The 19,025-nt window shown below is 63.6% G+C and overlaps 3 protein-coding genes across 4 annotated transcripts; 1 reads left to right on the top strand and 2 right to left on the bottom strand.

Annotated features, from left to right (window-relative positions):
- Positions 1-700: 700 nt before the first annotated feature.
- MPZ (myelin protein zero) lies at positions 701-5,261 on the bottom strand. Its single transcript, XM_064401358.1, has 6 exons — positions 5,021-5,261; positions 3,801-3,967; positions 2,908-3,121; positions 2,236-2,371; positions 1,722-1,782; positions 701-1,624 (listed from the first exon to the last, which is right to left on the bottom strand). Exons 1-6 carry the CDS (start codon positions 5,259-5,261, stop codon positions 1,544-1,546), a joined length of 900 nt encoding a protein of 299 aa, XP_064257428.1. The 3' UTR covers positions 701-1,543.
- A 1,345-nt stretch (positions 5,262-6,606) lies between these two features.
- Positions 6,607-15,197, top strand: SDHC (succinate dehydrogenase complex subunit C). Its single transcript, XM_064401763.1, is given in 7 exon segments — positions 6,607-6,685; positions 6,957-7,013; positions 9,308-9,409; positions 10,501-10,562; positions 11,921-12,084; positions 14,377-14,403; positions 14,405-15,197. Coding segments are annotated over 7 exon segments (510 nt in total). The 5' UTR covers positions 6,607-6,665; the 3' UTR covers positions 14,483-15,197.
- A 627-nt stretch (positions 15,198-15,824) lies between these two features.
- Positions 15,825-18,920, bottom strand: CFAP126 (cilia and flagella associated protein 126). Of its 2 annotated transcripts, XM_064401764.1 has the most exons (5): positions 18,451-18,918; positions 18,113-18,175; positions 17,294-17,371; positions 17,027-17,197; positions 15,825-16,096 (listed from the first exon to the last, which is right to left on the bottom strand). In XM_064401764.1, exons 1-5 carry the CDS (start codon positions 18,460-18,462, stop codon positions 16,022-16,024), a joined length of 399 nt encoding a protein of 132 aa, XP_064257834.1. In that variant the 5' UTR covers positions 18,463-18,918; the 3' UTR covers positions 15,825-16,021. The 2 variants fall into 2 exon arrangements, with proteins under 2 accessions (XP_064257834.1, XP_064257835.1); XM_064401765.1 differs by lacking the exon at positions 17,294-17,371 and having other exon boundaries at positions 18,451-18,920.
- Positions 18,921-19,025: the final 105 nt, after the last annotated feature.

The following is a 19,025-nucleotide window of genomic DNA, read 5'->3' as shown; positions in this document are numbered from 1 at the left end:
TTTTGGGGGGACCCACAGCTCGGTCTGGGGGCTTCTCAGCCTAATTTTGGGAGGGTCGCAGTCGAATTTCGGTTTTCGGGGGGGTTTGCAGCAGGATTTTGGGGGGTCCACAGCCGGATTTTGGGGGAGTTCGCAGCCGGGTTTTGGTGTTCCCAGCCCGGTTTTCAGGCGGATTTAGGGGGGGTTTTCAGGCGGGTTTTGGGGGGTTCGCAGCCGGGTTTTGGGGGGCTCGGGGGGTTCGCAGGGCCCGGGAGTGCCGCGGTCCGGGGCAGAAATAGCTCCTTGGAAAGAAAAACAGCGGCGGCGGCCGCGGGGCAGGGCCCAGGGGACGCGGCGGGGTCGCGCTGCGCAGACTTATTAGGGAAAGGACAACGGCACCGGGGGGGCTCGGGGGGCTCCGGGGGGCTCCGCCCCGGCTCCCGCCCTGCTCCGTGCCCCAAGTGCCCCCCCAGGCCCGGGGCCGGGGTCTGTCCCCCCCCCACTCCCAGCCGCGCCCACCCCTGGGGGGACAATGGCCACGAGGGGACCCCTGAGCCTCGGCCTCTGCGTTAATTACAGCGAGCTTTAATTAACGGCGGGCGGCGGGGAGGTGGCACTGTGCTGGTGGCATCGGGGACAGCCCCCCCTGGTTGAGAGGGCCACCAGGTCACCGTGCAAGTGTCACCTCCCCGCGGAGGATGAGCTCAGACCCCGCCAGCCCCGCAGGGGGACAGGGACGGGGACGGGGACAGTGACAGTGGCAGTGCCAGGCGGGAGGGGACACGGGGCTCCCGGAGAAGTCAGTTTTATTAATGGCACCACGGGGACAGGGAGGGGACAGGGGGTACAAAACGCGTCCGGGGGCACGGGCGGCCCCCCCAGCCCGGCCGCAGCCTCGCCCCCTCCGCGGGGCTCCGGCCGGTTTGGGGGGGGGTCCCGGGGGTTACGGGGCGCGGGGGTTAATGGGGGGACAGGAGGGGACAAAGGGGCGGGGGCCACCCTGCGACGTCATTTGGGGTCGGTCGCGGGGAGAGACGAGAAAACGGCCAGAAAAGGAGCGAAATTGGGGGCACAGAACCCCCCCCGAGTTCGGGGGGGGGGGACACGCGGCGGGAGCACGGCCCCGCGGGGACCCCGCAGGTCCCCGGGGAGGGGGAGCCGGCCCCAAATCCGCCGGGATTTCGCGTTCCGAAGGGGAAATTCCACCCGGGGCTGGGCAGGGAGCGACCGAGGGGGGGCCGGGGGGGACCCGCGGTTGTCCCCAGCGCTGTCCCCGAGGCCGAGGGACCCGAGGCGAGGACCACACCCCGCTCCTCGCCGGGTCCCGAGCCCGCAGGGGCCGCGGCCGGGGCCGGGGGGGCCGTCAGGAGCCCCCCGAGTTGGGTTTGATGATGCTCAGCAGGGCGCTCTTGAGGCTGCCCCGGCTCGGGGAGCGGGCGGCGGGCGGGGCCGCGGCCTGGGGCTCCCCCCGCAGCTCCATCTCGATGGTCATGATGACTTTGGGGGGCCGGGGGTCCCCCTCGGCCCCGGCCGCCCCCGGGGGTCCCTCCCTGCCCGCTAACCGCTATTTCCTATCCTTGCGCGAGTCGCCCTTGGCTTTCTTGGCGCCGCGGCCGTGGTCCAGCATGGCGTAGAGCACGGGGGCCTGCGGGGGGGACAGGGGGGCTTCACCCGCCGCCCCCGGGGGGGCTGGGGAGCGGGGGGACAGCCCGCCGAGCCCCCCCGCCCCGCTCGGCGCTCACCTGCCGGCTGCGCTTGGAGCCGTCCTTGCCCGAGCGCTGCAGCTTGCCCTTCTCCATGGCGCTGGGGAACGGGAGAGGGGGCTCGGGACGGGACCCCCGGGACCCCCGGTGTGGGGAAAAGGGGGGCTGGGGATGGTGGGACTGCACCCGCGGGACCCCAGGTGTGGGGAGGGGTCGTGGAATTTGCAGCCCCCGGTAGCCCCGGTGCAGCCCGGTTTGGGGAGGGGTCGCGGCTCGGGAAGCGGAATGGGTGCTCCTGGTGGTTCCCATTTGGGGAGGGGTCGCGGAAATTGCAGCCCCTGGTGGTCTCGATTTGGGGAGGGTCCCGATTTGGGTGGGAGTCCCGGTTTGTGGAGGGGGTCCCGGTTTGGGGAGGGGGTCCCGGTTGGGGAGGGGGTCCCGGTTTGGGGGGGGTCGCGGTTTGGGCACAGTCCCGATTTGGGGACAGTACCTGTTTGGGGAGGGGTTCCCGATTTGGGGAGGGGGTCCCGATTTGGGGAGGGGTCCCGCTCACCTCAGCCGCCGCTGCAGAGCCGCCTGGCGCCGCCGCCAGCAGTAGCGCGTGCCGTAGGCCAGGGCCACCAGCACGGCCACCAGGAGCAGCGCCCCGCCGATGACAGAGCCCAGCACGACACCGTAGCGGGGTGGCACTGCGGGGACAGCGGCACCGTGTCACCCCCCCGGCAGCGGGTGGCACTGCGGGGACAGTGGCACTGCAGGGACAGCGGCACCGTGTCACCCTCCGGCTGCAGGGAGGGGACAGTGGCACAGTGTCACCCCCCACCAGCAGAGGATCAGGGAGGTGACACCAGCCTGGTGCCACCCACCACCAGTGAGGGTCAGGGAGGTGACTCCAGGCCAGTGTCACCTCCAGCAGTGCAAGTGCCACCAGCGCCGTGGCCCCGCCACCAGCAGGGATCAGGGAGGTGACAGCAGAGTCCGGGATGTGACACCAGCCCCGTGTCATCCCCATCAGGGGGGATCGCGGAGGTGACACCAGCCCGGTGTCCCTGCCACCAGCAGCCTCCGGGCGATTCCACCAGCCCGATGTCCCCGCCCTGCCACCAGCAGGGTCGGGAGGTGACAGCAGCCCGGTGTCACCGCCAGCAGCAGGGATCAGGGAGGTGACACCAGCCCGGTGTCCGTGCCACCAGCGGCCCCGGGAGGTGCCAGCCGTGTCGCGCACCTTTCTCCAGCACGTAGAGCGTGACCTGCGAGGACTTGCCCACGATGTCGGGCGGGTTCTTGACGTCGCACGTGAAGGTGCCGTTGTCGCTGGGCTCCAGGCTGTGGATGACGATGGAGCCGTCGCGGCGCCGCGGGTTCCCCGCCCACTCCATGCGCTCCTTGAATGTCCCCACGTCGTCGATGTAGGGCTGGCCCTTGGCGTAGTGGAAGATCTGCGGCGGCGACAGCGACACCGCGGTCACGGGTGCGCGGTGACGGAGGGGACAGCGGTGGGGATTATGCTTGTGGTGTCCCCAAGGTGCCGCTGAGGGTGAGGGTGACACCGGCAGGGACGGGGCTGGAGGGCACTGGGACACGGGGACACTGCGGGGACACCATCACGGTGGGAGGGGACACGGTGTCACCTCAAGGGAAGCTCTGTCCGGTGGGGGTGGTGCTGAGACCCAGCGGGCACTGGGGACACCTTGGGGACACCTCAGTGCCACCAAAGAGCAAGAGGACATCGCTGGGACTGGAACCCAAGGGGCGACAGGGCTGGGGACACCTTGGGGACATCCCAGTGCCACCAAAGAGCAAGAGGACATCGCTGGGACTGGAACCCAAGGGGCGACAGGGCTGGGGACACCTTGGGGACATCCCAGTGCCGCCACAGGGCGAGGGGACACCGCTGGGGCTGGACCTGGTGGGCATTGGGGACACCACGGGGACGCCCTGGGGACACCCCGGGGACACCACGGGGACACCCCAGTGCCACCACCGTGTCACCCTCAGGGCAGGCTCTGTCGCGCTGCCGCTGGCACGAGGCGACAGCGGGGCTGGGGGCGCGGCGGGGACGGGGTGGGGACACTGGGGACGGCTTGGGGACACGGCGGGGACAATGGGGACACTGACGGAGATGCTGTCGCGGGAGCCGTCGGCCTGGAAGTGCCAGGTGATGGAAATGTCCTCCGAGATCCACTCGCTGGACCAGAAGCTGCAGGACAGGGTGACGCGCGAGCCCACGGTGCCATAGAGCTCGCGCGGCGTGTACACGTGGATTGGGGACACCGGCGACACTGCTGGCGACACAGAGCCGTCAGCGCCGCCCCCGCGCTGTCCCCGAGCTGCCACCAAGGGCGAGGGGACAGCGGTGGCGCTGCTGTCGCCAGGGGGGGCACGGAGGGGATGGTGTCCCGGTGCCCGGTGGCACGGGCGGGGCTGGCACCCCGCGCGCGGGGGGAGGTGACAATGGGACACTGTGCGCGCCGGTGACACCAGCAGGGCTGGGTGTGGCACCCCCGCGCTTGTCCCCAGGGAGGGGACAGCTCTGGGACCCTCCTGGCCGCCACCCCCAGCTGTCCCCAGGGAGGTGACACGACCGGGATTGTCCTTGCAGCCACCTCCACTTGTCCCCAGGTTGGTGACAGCTCTGGGATTGTCCTGGCCGCCACCCGCCCCTGTCCCCAGGGAGGTGACAAGTGCCACAGCTCGGTGCCACCATCAGCGCTGGGTGTGGCACTCCCCCCCTCCCCATCTGTCCCCAGGGAGGTGACAACGACCGGGACCCTCCTGGCGCCAACCGACCCTGTCCCCAGGTTGGTGACAGCTCCGCTGTCCCCTGCCAGCCGCGGTGACAGTCCCCAAGCCATGGTGACACTCCCCAAGCCATGGTGACAGTCCCCAAGCCATGGTGACAGTCCCCAGGCTGCAGTGACAGTCCCCAAGCCATGGTGACACTCCCCAAGCCATGGTGACAGTCCCCAGGCTGCAGTGACACTCCCCAAGCCATGGTGACAGTCCCCAAGCCATGGTGACACTCCCCAAGCCATGGTGACAGTCCCCGGGCTATGGTGACAGTCCCCAGGCTGCAGTGACACTCCCCAAGCCATGGTGACAGTCCCCAAGCCGCGGTGACACTCCCCAAGCCGCAGTGACACTCCCCAAGCCGCAGTGACACTCCCCAAGCCATGGTGACAGTCCCCAAGCCATGGTGACACTCCCCAAGCCATGGTGACAGTCCCCAAGCTGCGGTGACAGTCCCCAAGCCGCGCGTGGCACCGCCACCCCCACGGCCACCCCCAAGCCGCTCCTGTCCCCCCTTGCCGGGGACAGTCCCTTGTCCCCAAGCTCACCGAGCGCCGCCAGGAGCGCGGCCGCGAGGAGGAGGCGGCGGGTGGCCCTCGGGGACAGCTGGGGACACATGCTGGCGGCGACACGCGGGGACAGCGGCGGGGCCGCGGTTTTAGGGTGGCGCGGGCAGCGCCGCGGGGGGGCCGCGCCGCGGGGCCCCTCAAAGGCGACATTGAGGGACACCGAGCGACACCGAGGGTGGCGGGGGGCGCGGCCACACTGGTGGCCTTTGTCCGGCCGCATTCCCGCGCCCCGGGGGCGGGGGAGCAGGAATGTGGCCCCAGGGGACAGCGGGGGGACATGGGGGGACATGGGGTGGGACACGGGGGGACATGGGGGGACATGGGGGGACATCAAAGGGACATGGGGGGACGTGGAGGGGACATTGAGGGTACAGCGGGGACAGCAGGGGGACATGGGGGACATCGAAGGGACGTGGAGGGACATGGGGGGACGTGGGGGGAATATGGAGGGGACACGGGGGGGACAGGGAGGGGACAGTGGGGACGGTGGTGGGGACACGGGGGCACGGGGGGGACATGGGGGGACATGAAGGGGACATGGGTGGGACACGGGGGACATGGTGGGGACATTGGGGGGACACGGGGGGACATGAAGGGGACACGGGGGACATCGAAGGGACATCGAGGGGACATGGGGAGGACACGGTTGGGGAAAGTGGGGGGACAGAGGGGACAGCGGGGGGACATCGAAGGGACATGGGGGGACAGGGAGGGGACAGCTGGGACAGTGGTGGGGACACGGGGGGACATGGGGGGGCAGCGGGGACAGCGGGGGGGACACGGGGAGACACGGGGGACATCGAAGGGACATGGGGGGAACAGTGGGGACGGGGGGGACATGGGGTGGGACATGAGGGGACACGGGGGGGGACACGGGGGGGGGACGTGGGGGGACATAGAGGGGACAGCGGGGGACATCGAAGGGACATGGGGGGACGGGAGGGGACATGGGGGACAATAGGGGGGACTTCGAGGGGACATGGGGGGACACTGGGGCACGCGGTGCTCGGAGCTGCGGCAGCGCGGGGGGGTTTGGGGACTTTGGGGGGATTTGGGGGAAAAACTGCACAGAGAGGATTGATCGGGGGGGATAACGGGATCGATAACGGGATCCGTAATGGGAATTGATAACGGGATCAATAACGGGGATGAGTAACGGGATCAATAACGGGATCGATAACGGGATCGATAACGGGGACCAATATCAGTACCGATATCAGTTATGGATCCCAGTACCGATCCCAGTACCGATATCAGTTATCGATCCCAGTACCGATATCAGTACCGATATCAGGTATCTATTGCCGGTTACCGATATCAGTACCGGTATCAGTACCGATATCAGGTATCTATTCCCGGTTATCCATATCAATACCGATATCAGTTATCGATCCCCGGTTATCGATATCAATACCGATATCAATACCGATATCAGTACCGATATCAGTTATCGATCCCCGGTTATCGATCCCAGTACCGATATCAACACCGATATCAGTTATTGATCCCCGGTTATCGATCCCAGTACCGATATCAGTACCGATATCAGTTATCGATCCCCGGTTATCGATCCCGCCCGGCACCGGAAGTGCGTCACGGCCACTTCCGGCGCGGCGGCTCCAAGATGGCGGCGCTGGCTCTGAGGTGACTCCGCGGGCCCGGGACAGGCCCGGGACACCGGGGACACTGAGGGGACACTGAGGGGACACCGGGGACACACCGGGGGCGGGGCCGGGCCCGGCCTGAGGCGATTTCTCGGTTCCGGCGCGGGGCCCGCGGGGCCGGGCCAGCCCCGTGTGCCCTCGGTGTCACCTCGGTGTCACCCTCTGTGTCCCAATGTTTATCATTTTCCCCATTTTTTCTCACTTTCCCCCCATTTTTTCTCACTTTTCCCCATTTTCTCTCTCTTTCCCAGGGGTTTGGGGCGGCGCTGCCTCCTGGCCCGGCTGGGGCCCGGCCCCGCCCTGCACCAGTGAGAGACTGGGAGGGACTGGGATGGGACTGGGATGGGACTGGGATGGGACTGGGAGGGACTGGGATGGACTGGGATGGGACTGGGATGGACTGGGATGGGACTGGGAGGGACTGGGATGGACTGGGATGGGACTGGGATGGACTGGGATGGGACTGGGATGGGATTGGGATGGACTGGGATGGGACTGGGAGGGACTGGGATGGACTGGGATGGGACTGGGATGGACTGGGATGGGACTGGGATGGGATTGGGATGGACTGGGATGGGACTGGGATGGACTGGGATGGGACTGGGAGGGACTGGGATGGGACTGGGAGGGACTGGGATGGACTGGGATGGGACTGGGATGGACTGGGATGGGACTGGGAGGGACTGGGAGGGACTGGGATGGACTGGGATGGGACTGGGAGGGACTGGGAGGGACTGGGATGGACTGGGATGGGACTGGAGGGACTGGGATGGGACTGGGAGGGACTGGGAGGGACTGGGATGGACTGGGATGGGACTGGAGGGACTGGATGGACTGGGATGGGACTGGGAAGGGATTTCGGGGTTTTGGGGTGGATTTAGGGTTTTTTTTCTGCGTTTAGGGTTGTTTTGGGGGGGGGCTTAGGGCGGGTTCAGGGTGGTTTTTTGGAGTTCAGGGTTGTTGGGGTGAGTTTAGGATGTTTTTAGGGCGGGTTCAGGGTTTTTGGGGTGGATTCAGGGTTTTTAGGGTGGGTTTGGGGTTTCTGGGGTGTTTTTAGGGTGGGTTCAGGGTGGGTTTGGGGTTTAGGGTTGTTTTTTTCTGGGTTTAGGGTTTTTGGGGTGGGTTTGGGTTTTAGGGCGGGTTCGGGGTGGTTTTTGGGGGTTTAGGGTGTTTTTAGGGCGGGTTTAGGGTGGTTTTGTGGGGTTTAGGGTGTTTTTGGGCGGGTTCAGGGTGGATTTTTGGGGTTTAGGGTGTTCTTGGGGTGGGTTCAGGGTGGTGTTTTGGGGTTTAGGGTGTTTTTGGGGCAGGTTCAGGGTGGGTTTTTGGGGTTTAGGGTGTTTTTGGGGCAGGTTCAGGGTGGGTTTTTGGGGTTTAGGGTGTTTTTAGGGCAGGTTCAGGGTGGATTTTTGGGGTTTAGGGTGGTTTTGGGGCGGGTTTAGGGTGGGTTCAGGGTTTTTAGGGTGGTGTTTTGGGGTTAGGGTGTTTTTGGGGCAGGTTCAGGGTGTTTTGTGGGGTTTAGGGTGTTTTTAGGGCAGGTTCAGGGTGGTGTTTTGGGGTTAGGGTGTTTTTGGGGCGGGTTCAGGGTGGTTTTGTGGGGTTTAGGGTGTTTTTGGGGCGGGTTTAGGGTGTTTTTTGGGGTTTAGGGTGTTTTTTGGGGTTTAGGGTGTTTTTGGGGCGGGTTCAGGGTGGTGTTTTGGGTTTAGGGTGGTTTTAGGGCAGGTTCAGGGTGGTTTTGTGGGGTTTAGGGTGTTTTTGGGGCAGGTTCAGGGTGGGTTTTTGGGGTTTAGGGTGTTTTTAGGGCGGGTTCAGGGTGGATTTTTGGGGTTAGGGTGTTTTTGGGGCGGGTTCAGGGTGGTGTTTTGGGGTTTAGGGTGTTTTTAGGGCGGGTTCAGGGTGGATTTTTGGGGTTAGGGTGTTTTTAGGGCAGGTTCAGGCTGGTGTTTTGGGGTTAGGGTGTTTTTGGGGCAGGTTCAGGGTGGATTTTTGGGGTTAGGGTGTTTTTAGGGCAGGTTCAGGGTGGTGTTTTGGGGTTTAGGGTGTTTTTAGGGCAGGTTTTGAGTGGTGTTTTGGGGTTCAGGGTGGTGTTTTGGGGTTAGGGTGTTTTTAGGGCAGGTTCAGGGTGGATTTTTGGGGTTTAGGGTGTTTTTGGGGCAGGTTCAGGGTGGATTTTTGGGGTTTAGGGTGTTTTTGGGCGGGTTCAGGGTGGATTTTTGGGGTTTAGGGTGTTTTTGGGCGGGTTCAGGCTGGTGTTTTGGGGTTTAGGGTGTTTTTGGGCAGGTTCAGGGTGGTGTTTTGGGGTTTAGGGTGTTTTTGGGCGGGTTCAGGGTGGTGTTTTGGGGTTAGGGTGTTTTTGGGCAGGTTCAGGGTGGTTTTGTGGGGTTTAGGGTGTTTTTAGGGCAGGTTCAGGGTGGATTTTTGGGGTTTAGGGTGTTTTTGGGCGGGTTCAGGGTGGTGTTTTGGGGTTTAGGGTGTTTTTAGGGCAGGTTCAGGGTGGATTTTTGGGGTTTAGGGTGTTCTTGGGGCGGGTTCAGGCTGGTGTTTTGGGGTTAGAGTGTTTTTGGGCGGGTTCAGGGTGGGTTTTGGGCTCACCCCGTTCCCCCAGCGCGGTGCCGATGGCCTCGACGGCGCGCGAGGAGATGAGGAGGTTCTGGGAGAGGAACGAGCGCTCGGGGCGGCCCCTGTCCCCCCACGTCAGCATCTACAAGTGAGGGACACCCCAAAAACACCCCAGAACTGCCCTGGAACAGCCTGGGAACCACAAAAACACCCCAGAACAGACTGGGAACCCCAAAACAGCCCCAAAATCACCCTAGAACAGCCTGGGAACCCCAAAACAGCCCCAGAACAGCCTGGGAACCCCAAAACAGCCCCAGAACAGCCTGGGAACCCCAAAACTGCCCTGGAACAGCCTGGGAACCACAAAAACACCCCAGAACAGCCTGGGAACCCCAAAACAGCCTCAAAACACCCCAAAACACCCCAAAAACAGACAGGGAACCTTGAAACTGCCCAAAAACACCCCAAAACTGCCCCAAAACCAGCCAGGGAACCCCCAAAACTGCCCTGGAACAGGCTGGGAACCCCAAAACAGCCCCAGAACAGGCTGGGAACCCCAAAACAGCCCCAAAGCACCCCAAAACCAAACAGGGAACCTTGAAACTGCCCAAATACCACCCTAAAACCAGACAGGGAACCCCAAAATCACCCCAGAACAGATTGGGAACCCCAAAATCACCTCAAAACTGCCCTAAAACCAGACAGGGAACCCCCAAATCACCCCAAAACCACCCCAAAACCACTCCAAAACTGCCCCAAATCACCCCAAAAACAGCCAGAGAATCCCAAAGTCACCCCCAAACCACCCCAAAACCAGCTCAAACAGCCCCAAAACTATCCCAAATCACCCCAAAAAACTGCCCAAACCACCCCAAAAGTACCCCAAAAACTGCCCAAACCACCCTGAAAAGAGCCAGGGAGCCCCAAAATCCCCCTAGAAACTCCCCAAACCCAGCCCAGGAACCCCAAATCCACCCCAAATTAACCTGGGCACCCCAAAATCACCCCAAAAATCACCCGTGGGAGCCCCGAATTCACTCCAGGCCACCCCAAGATCCCCCCAAAGTCACCCCAGGCCACCCCAAAATCCCTCAAATCCCCTCCAAAATTCCCCAGGTTCACCCCAGGCCACTCCAAATTCCCCCAAATTCATGCCAGGACCCCCCTAAATCCCCCAAATTCCCCCAGTCCCCCCCAGTGCCGGGTTTTGGGGTGACCCCAGCCCCGTTTCTCTTGCAGGTGGTCTCTGCCCATGGCCATGTCCATCACCCACCGCGGCACCGGCGTCGCCCTCAGCCTCGGTGGGTGGCACTGGGGACCCTGGGGACACCCCTGGGGACACTGGGGACACCCCTGGGTTCCCACAGCCAGAGGTTCCCCCATTCCCAGCCGGGGGTTTGCTGGGAATCCTCTACTCTGCCTTCTCCAGCCCCTCAAAAAATCCCTTAAAATTCCCCCCAAACCCACAAAATCCCTCAAAATCCGCCCCCCAAACCCACAAAATACCTTAAAATCCCCCCAAAATCCCTCCCAAAATCCCCCCAATCCACCCCAAAATCCCCCCATCCCTGGTTTTCCCCATCCCTGGTTTTCCCCATCCCCGTTTCCCAGAGTTTTTTCCATTCAGATTTTTCCCCCCATGAGATTTTCTCCATCCTTGAGCTCTTCCCCTGTTTTCCCTGGTGGGTTCCATCTCCATCCCAGGTGTATCCCTGTTTGTTGTCCAGGTGTGTCCCTGTTCCCATTCCAGGTGTATCCCTGTTTTCCCCGTCCCCATTCCAGGTGTATCCATTTCCCAGGTGTATCCCTGTTTTCCCAAGATTCCTTTTCCAGGTGTTTCCCTGTTCTCTCTGCTGTGTTCCATGCCCATTCCAGGTGTATCCCTGTTGTTCTCCAGGTGTATCCCTGTTCCCATTCCAGGTGTATCCCTGTCCCTATTCCAGGTGTCCCCCCGTGTGTCCCCAGGTGTGTCCCTGTCCCTATTCCAGGTGTATCCTTGTGTGTCCCCAGGTGTGTCCCTGTCCCCAGGTGTGTCCCTGTCCCCAGGTGTATCCCTGTGTGTCCCCAGGTGTGTCCCTGTCCCAGGTGTGTCCCTGACAGGTGTCCCCCTGTGTCCCAGGTGTGTCCCTGTCCCTATTCCAGGTGTATCCCTGTGTGTCCCAGGTGTGTCCCTGTCCCCCAGGTGTGTCCCTGGCCCTGTCCCAGGTGTATCCCTGTGTCCCCAGGTGTGTCCCTGTGTGTCCCAGGTGTGTCCCTGTCCCCAGGTGTGTCCCTGGCCCTGTCCCAGGTGTATCCCTGTGTCCCCAGGTGTGTCCCTGTCCCTGTCCCAGGTGTGTCCCTGTCCCCAGGTGTGTCCCTGTCCCTATTCCAGGTGTATCCCTGTGTGTCCCCAGGTGTGTCCCTGTCCCAGGTGTGTCCCTGACGGGTGTCCCCAGGTGTGTCCCTGTCCCTATTCCACGTGTATCCCTGTGTCCCCACGTGTATCCCTGTCCCCAGGTGTATCCCTGTGTGTCCCCAGGTGTGTCCCTGTCCCTGTCCCAGGTGTATCCCTGTGTCCCCAGGTGTGTCCCTGTCCCAGGTGTATCCCTGTGTCCCCAGGTGTGTCCCTGTCCCCAGGTGTGTCCCTGTCCCTGTCCCAGGTGTATCCCTGTGTCCCCAGGTGTGTCGGTGTTCTCTCTGGCCGCCCTGCTGCTGCCCGAGTCCTTCCCCCATTACCTGGCGCAGGTGCGGGCGCTGAGCCTGGGCCCCGCCCTCGTCTGCTCGGCCAAGTTCCTGCTGGCCCTGCCCTTGTGCTACCACACCTGGAACGGCGTGCGCCACCTGGTGAGGCCACCGGGGACAGCGGGGACAGCGGGGACACCGGGGTGGCACCGGGGTGGCACCGGGGGTGGCACTGGGGGTGGCACTGGGGCGTTCCCCCTGCCCGCGTCACTGGGATTGGGGGCGAATTCTGGGGATGGCACAAAAGGTTGGGAATGGCTGGAGGGGCATCCCAGTTTGGAACTGGGAGTTCTGCACCTGGAATGTCCCTGTGGGGACAGCAGGTGACACTGGGGGGTGGCACCGGGGTGTTCCCCCTGCCCGGGTCACTGGGATTGAGGGATTTTTTTTGGGAACGGCACAAAAGGTTGGGAATGGCTGGAGAGGTTTTATGGGAGCACTCCAGTGTGGAACTGGGAATTGTGCACCTGGAATGTCCCCAGGAGCCTTTTTGGGGACAGCAGGTGACACTGGGGTGGCACTGGGGTGTTCCCTCTGCCCGGCTTCCTGGGATTGGGGGGGAATTCTGGGAATGGCACAAAAGGTTGGGAATGGCTGGAGGGGTTTTATGGGAGCACTCCAGTGTTGAACTGGGAATTGTGCACTGGAATGTCCCTGTGGGGACAGTGGGTGACACTGGGGGTGGCACCGGGGTGTTCCCCCTGCCCGGGTCACTGGGATTGAGGGATTTTTTTTGGGAACGGCACAAAAGGTTGGGAATGGCTGGAGAGGTTTTATGGGAGCACTCCAGTGTGGAACTGGGAATTGTGCACTGGAATGTCCCTGTGGGGACAGCAGGTGACACTGGGGGTGGCACCAGGGTGGCACCGGGGTGTTCCCTCTGCCCGGGTCACTGGGATTGAGGGGGTTTTAGGGATCGGCACAAAAGGTTGGGAGGGGTTTTTGGGAGCCCGTGGCAGAGCATCCCAGTGTGGAACTGGGAATTGTGCACCTGGAATGTCCCCAGGAGCCTTTTTGGGGACAGCAGGTGACAGTGGGGGTGGCACTGGGGCGTCCCTCCTGCCTGGGTCCTTGGGATCGAGGAGGAATTTTGGGAATGGCACAAAAGGTTGGGGGTGGGTTTTTGGGAGCCCATTCCAGAGCATCCCAGTGCTCCCAGTGTGGAACTGGGACTGGGGCACTGGGGTGGCCCTGGGGGTGCTCCAGGGCTGGGTGGGATTTTGGGAATTCTGGATCCGTGGAATTCCCAGGTGTGACCCCAGACCAGCCCCTGGGGTTTGGGGGCTCAGGGTTTTCCACATTATGGGGATAATGGGAAAAATGGGGATAATGGGAATGGGGAGGGTGGGAATAATGGGAATGGGAAAAGTGGGAATGGGAATGGGGAGAGGGGATGGAATGAGGGGAGAAGGGCTGGAAGTGGGGAGTGGGAAGGGAGTGGGAACTGGGATAAAAGGGAGTGGGATACCTGGGATAAAAGTGGGAAAGAGGGGAGAGGGGGTGGGAAAAAGGACAGGAAAAAGGGGATGGAAAGGGGGAGAGGAAATGGGAAAAAGGGGGGAGAGAAAATGGGAAAAAGGGGATGGGAAAAAGGGGGAGAGGAAAGGGGAAAAGGGGAGAGGGGAAAGGGGTAAAAGGAGGGGGAGGGAAATGGAAAAAGGGGGAGAGGAAATGGGGAAAAAGGGGGAGAGGGGATGGGAAAAAAGGGGGAGAGGAAATGGGAAAAAGGACAGGAAAAAGGGGATGGAAAGGGGGAGAGAAAATGGGAAAAAGGGGGAGAGGGGATGGGAAAAAAGGGGGAGAGGAAATGGGAAAAAGGACAGGAAAAAGGGGATGGAAAGGGGGAGAGAAAATGGGAAAAAGGGGGAGAGGGGATGGGAAAAAAGGGGGAGAGGAAATGGGAAAAAGGACAGGAAAAAGGGGATGGAAAGGGGGAGAGAAAATGGGAAAAAGGGGGAGAGGGGATGGGGAAAAGGGGGAGAGAAAAGGGGAAAAAGGGGATGGAAAAGGAGAAAGGGGACAGGGAAGGGGGAGAAGGGATGGGAAAAAGGGGGAGGGGAAATGGGAAAAATGGGGAGAGGGGATGGGAAAAAGGGGGAGAGGAAATGGGGAAAAAGGGGGAGAGGGGATGGGGAAAAGGGGGAGAGGAAGTGGGAAAAAGGGGATGGGAAAGGAGAAGGGACAGGGAAGGGGGAGAAGGGATGGGGAAGGGGAGAGGGGATGGGAAAAGGGGGAGAGGGGATGGGAAGGGGTGTGGGACCAGGGAGCAGGCGGGCAGTGGGATCAGGGGACACTGCGGGAAGATCCCCCCGGTTGTGGGCTCGTGTCCCCCCGGCAGGGACCCCCAGCAGGGCTGGGGGACAGTGACAGCGCTGTCCCCCGCTGTCTCCGCAGGCCTGGGACCTGGGCAAGGGGCTGAGGGCTGCCGCAGGTGACGCAGTCGGGGCTGCTGGTGCTGGCCCTGACCCTGCTGTCCTCGGCCGGCCTGGCCGCGCTGTGACAGCGACAGCGACAGCGACAGCGACAGCCCCGCCATTCCCGGCATTCCCGGAATTCCTCCCCGCCCCGGGAAGGTGACACTGCCTCCCCCTCCCCAAAATCCCGGGATGAGCAGAGCTGCCCCTGCTCCCTGCCAGCAGCGCTGCGTGTCCCCCGCGGTGTCCCCCGCGGTGTCCCCACGTGTCCCCACGTGTCCCCGAGGCCGGGACAATGCGGGATCTGTGTCCCCACGAGTGGGCTTGGCAATGGGGCCGGGAATGGGGTGGGATCACAGCGGGACAAGGAGCTCCATTGAGGCAGCGCCCCAGGGGCGTGGGTGACAGGTGACACCGCGCTGCCACCCCGCTGCCACCCCTGGGGTGCTGGGCCCCGTGGGAATTCCATGATTCAGCCCATTTTGGGGGGAAAATCCCAGTTTTGGAGCCTCCTTCCAGTGGGGAGGCAGTGCCCCACAGGGGTGAGTGACAGGTGACATCTCGCTGCCACCCCACTGCCACCCTGCTGCCACCCCACTGCCACCCCTGGGGCCCTCAACCCGGTGGGAATTCCATTATTCAGCACATTTTGGGGGGAAAATCCCAGTTTTGGAGCCTCCCTTTGCCAGTGGGGAGGCAGCGCCCCACAGGGGTGGGTGACAGGTGACATCTCACTGCCGCCCCGCTGCCACCCTGCTGCCACCCCGCTGCCACCCCTGGGGTGCTCGGCCCCGTGGGAATTCCAGGGAATTCCATGATTGAGCCCATTTTGGGGGGAAAATCCCGATTTTGGAGCCTCCCTGCAGGTTCCCTGGTGGGGAGGGGTTTGTCACCGCAGGCGTTGTCACCTGTCCCCTGGGCAATAAAGCAGCTCTGACCCTCCAGCCCCGTGTCCCCTCCCTGTCCCTCACCCCTGGGATTCTCCTCTGGGATTTGGGGAATTGCTGCTCCCCACCGGAGCCCAGTGTGGAAAAAAACCCCAAAATCTGCAGTTCCTGGAGGAGCAGGGACGAGACTGGGGGATTTGGGGTGGAATTTGGGATTTTGGAGCCTTTGCCACCCCGAGTTTCTGTCCCAGCTCCATGTGGGGAGGGATATGCTGGGAAAATCCGGGATTTTTGGGGGAAAATCCTCTCCAGGTTGGGATTTTGGGGTGGCAGGAGGGATGTGGGGGGTTTGATCCCATCCCAATCCCATCCCAATTAATTTCCTAATTAAGAATCCTCCCCTGGGATCGGGGAGGAGGAAGAGGAGGGAACCAAACCCTGAACCCCGAATGGATTTGGGCTCATTCCAAGGATTTCCTGCATTTCCCAGCCTTTATTTCCCCTTTTTGGGGGGCCCAGACCCTCCTGTGCCCCCCTGAGGGGGGGAAGTGTGGGATTGGGGGGGGATTGTCCCCAGGGGAGGGGACAGTGACAGCAGAGCCACCTGCAGGGGCTCAGGAGCCGGGGGGATTTTGGGGACAGGGTCCCCAGCCGTAGGGACTTAGGGGACAGGGTTCCTCCCCGGGGGCATTTTGGGGACAGGGTCCCTCCTCAGGGTTGTCCCCAGGTTTTGGGGTCTCAGGGTGGGGGGAGCCCCCCGCTGGGACCCCCCTGGTCCTTTCCAGAAGGTTCCGTGTCCCAGGGTTTCTGCAGCTGTGGGATGGAGGGAGGGGGGTCAGGGGGGGTCCCCAGGGAGGGGACATGGGCTGGGGACCCCCAAAAGGGCCTGGGAGCTCTCCTGGTGGGAACGCCCCCAAAACTGTGTCCCCCAAAACTGTCCCTTTGTCCCCACATCCCCCTGCCCCCATCCCCATGTCCCTTTGTCCCCACAGCCCCCGTATCTGGGTCCCCCCTTCATCTCCATGTCCCCCATATCTGTGTCCCCTTTATCCCCACACCCCCGTGCCCCTGTGTCCCCCATTCCTGTCCCTGTCCCCTCTCCCGTCTGTTCTGTGCCACCCCTGCCCCGCCCCTCCCTGAGCCCTGGGGGTGTCCCCGGTGTACCCAGGTGTGTCTCAGCTGTCCCCAGCTGTGTCCCCATGTCCCCAGCTGTGTCCCCAGGTGTGTCCCCAGCTGTGTCCCCATGTCCCCAGGTGTGTCCCCAGGGTGTCACCTTGCCGGTGACGCGTGTCCGGACGCCGTTGCAGGCTCTCCGCAGCTCCCGGGGCTGGCCCCAGCTGTGTCCCTGTGTGTCCCCAGCTGTGTCCCCATGTCCCCAGGTGTGTTTCCATGTCCCAGCTGTGTCCCTGTGTGTCCCCAGCTGTGTCCCCAGGGTGTCACCTTGCTGGTGACCCGTGTCCGGACGCCGTTGCAGGCTCTCCGCAGCTCCCGGGGCTGGCCCCAGCTGTGTCCCTGTGTGTCTCCAGGTGTGTCCCCATGTCCCCAGCTGTATCCCCAGCTGTGTCCCCAGGTGTGTCCCCATGTCCCCATGTGTGTCCCCATGTCCCCAGGGCGTCACCTTGCCGGTGACGCGTGTCCGGAGGCCCGTTGCAGGCTCTCCGCAGCTCCCGGGGCTGGCCCCAGCTGTGTCCCCGTGTATCCCTGTGTGTCCCCATGTCCCCAGCTGTGTCCCCAGGGTGTCACCTTGCCGGTGACACGTGTCCGGAGGCCGTTGCAGGCTCTCCGCAGCTCCCGGGGCTGGCCCCTCCGCAGGCTCTCGGCGGCGCGGGGCTCCCGGGCGCTCAGGTCCAGGCGGGCGGGGGGCACCCGGGCTGGCATGTCCCACGTCCCCAGGAACGTCCCCCAGGGCGACCCCTGGGCGGGCAGAGCGCGGGGGTGGCCCGGGGGTCCCCGAGGTGCCCGGGGGGGTCCCCGAGGGGCCCGGGGGTCCCCGCGGTGCCCGGGGCTCACCTGGGAGCGCCGCGCGTGCGGCAGGAGGTGCCCGCGGTCATCGGCGATGAACGGCGTGGGGGGGCGGGGGGCGGGCAGCTGGGGGGCGGGGGTCAGCACCGGCCGGGGGGGGGGCTGGTGACCCCCGGGAGGGGGTTTGGGGGTCCTGGGAAGGGGTTTGGGGGACTTGGGGTGGGGGTTTGGGGGGTCCCGGGGGGTCAGGACTGGGCTATGGGGGACTGGTGACCCCGGGAGGGGGGTTTAGGGGTCCTGGAGTGGGGGTTTGGGGGGGGTCAGAACTGGACTGGGGGGGGGCTGCTGGCCCCGGGAGGGGGTTTGGGGGACTTGGGAAGGGGTTTGGGGGTCCTGGGGTGGGGTTTGGGGGGTCCTGGAGGGGACAGAACTGGGCTGGGGGGCTGGTGACCCCGGGGGGGGGGATTTGGGGGACTTTGGGGGTCCTGGAGTGGGGTTTAGGGGGTTCCTGTATCATCAGGGAGGGGTTTGGGGGTCCCGGGGATGGGGTTTGGGGAGACCAGAACTGCGCTGGGGAGTCCTGGTGGCTCCGGGAGGGGGTTTGAAAGTCGTGGGGTGGGATTTGGGGGGTCCTGGGATGGGGTTTGGGGGTCCTGGTGCCCGGGAGGGATTTGGGGGTCCTGGGATGAGGTTTGGGGGTCCTGGAAAGGGGTTTTGGGGGTCCAGGCTGGGGCTGGGGGGTCTCAGAGGGCTGGGGTTGAGGAGGGGTCCAGGCCACCCTTGGGGGTCCCGGTCAGGGTTGGGGGGGGGGTCAGGGCCCCCCCTGCGGGCCGGGGGTTTTGGGGTCAAGGCCGAGCTCGGGGGTACCTTCGGGGGGGGGCGGGGCACGGTCCAGCACTGCAGGCGGGGGGGGCTGAAGGCGTCCTCGTACTGGGGAGGGGGAGGGGCGGGGGGGGCCGCTGAGAGCCGGGACCCCCCCCCGGGCCCCTCCCCCGCGACCCCGGGCCTGCTGTCCCCCCTTTTCTCCCCCCCGTTTCACCCCCTCTTCCCTCCCACCTATCCCCGCTTTCCTCCCCCTTTTCCCCGCTCCGTTTCCCCCCCTTTTCCCCCCATTTTCCCCCCTTTTCCCTCATTTTCCCCCCTTTTCCCCCCTTTTCTCCCCTTTTTCCCCTTTTTTCCCCCATTTTCCCCCTCCCCTCCCCCACCTGCCCCGCCATGTTTGCGTTGCCCGGCAACCGCCGCGAGCGCCCCCTGGCGGCCGTTACGGGCTCTCCACGGGGGCGGAGCCAACTACGTCATTAACATTAACCACGCCCCCCTTCATGACCACACCCCTGCTGGCTCCGCCCCCCGGCGGGTCTCAGTGTCGCGACAGGGACGGGGACAAGAGGGGACACAAAGGGACAGGGACAGGAGGGGTCTGTCCCCATTGTTGTCCCCATCCCTTTCGCCATTTCTGTCCCCTCTGTCCCCTCCCTGTCCCTCTGACCCTCTGTCCCCTGTCACGCCACTCCCATCTCAATTCTCTCAATTTTATTCCGTTTCCTTTTTCATTTTTTTCCTTTTTTCCACTTTTTTTTTTTTTTTTTCCCCTGGTTTTGGGTTCGTTTTTCCTCAAACCCCAAAAAAAACCCCAAAAAAAACCCCAAAGGTGGGGGCGGAGCTTTTGGGTGACAGAGGTGACAATGACACCGCGGGGGGGCTGCGAGGGGGCACTGGGGGAGCTGGGAATGAACTGGGAATGGGGGATGGGAACTGGGATTGAACTGGGATTGAACTG

This window comes from Passer domesticus, chromosome 32 (genome assembly GCF_036417665.1).
Source record: "Passer domesticus isolate bPasDom1 chromosome 32, bPasDom1.hap1, whole genome shotgun sequence".
In the NCBI taxonomy this organism is placed as follows: Eukaryota; Metazoa; Chordata; class Aves; order Passeriformes; family Passeridae; genus Passer; species Passer domesticus.
The sequence above is the reverse complement of the archived record's forward strand: the minus strand, read 5'-3'. Positions and strand labels throughout refer to the sequence as shown.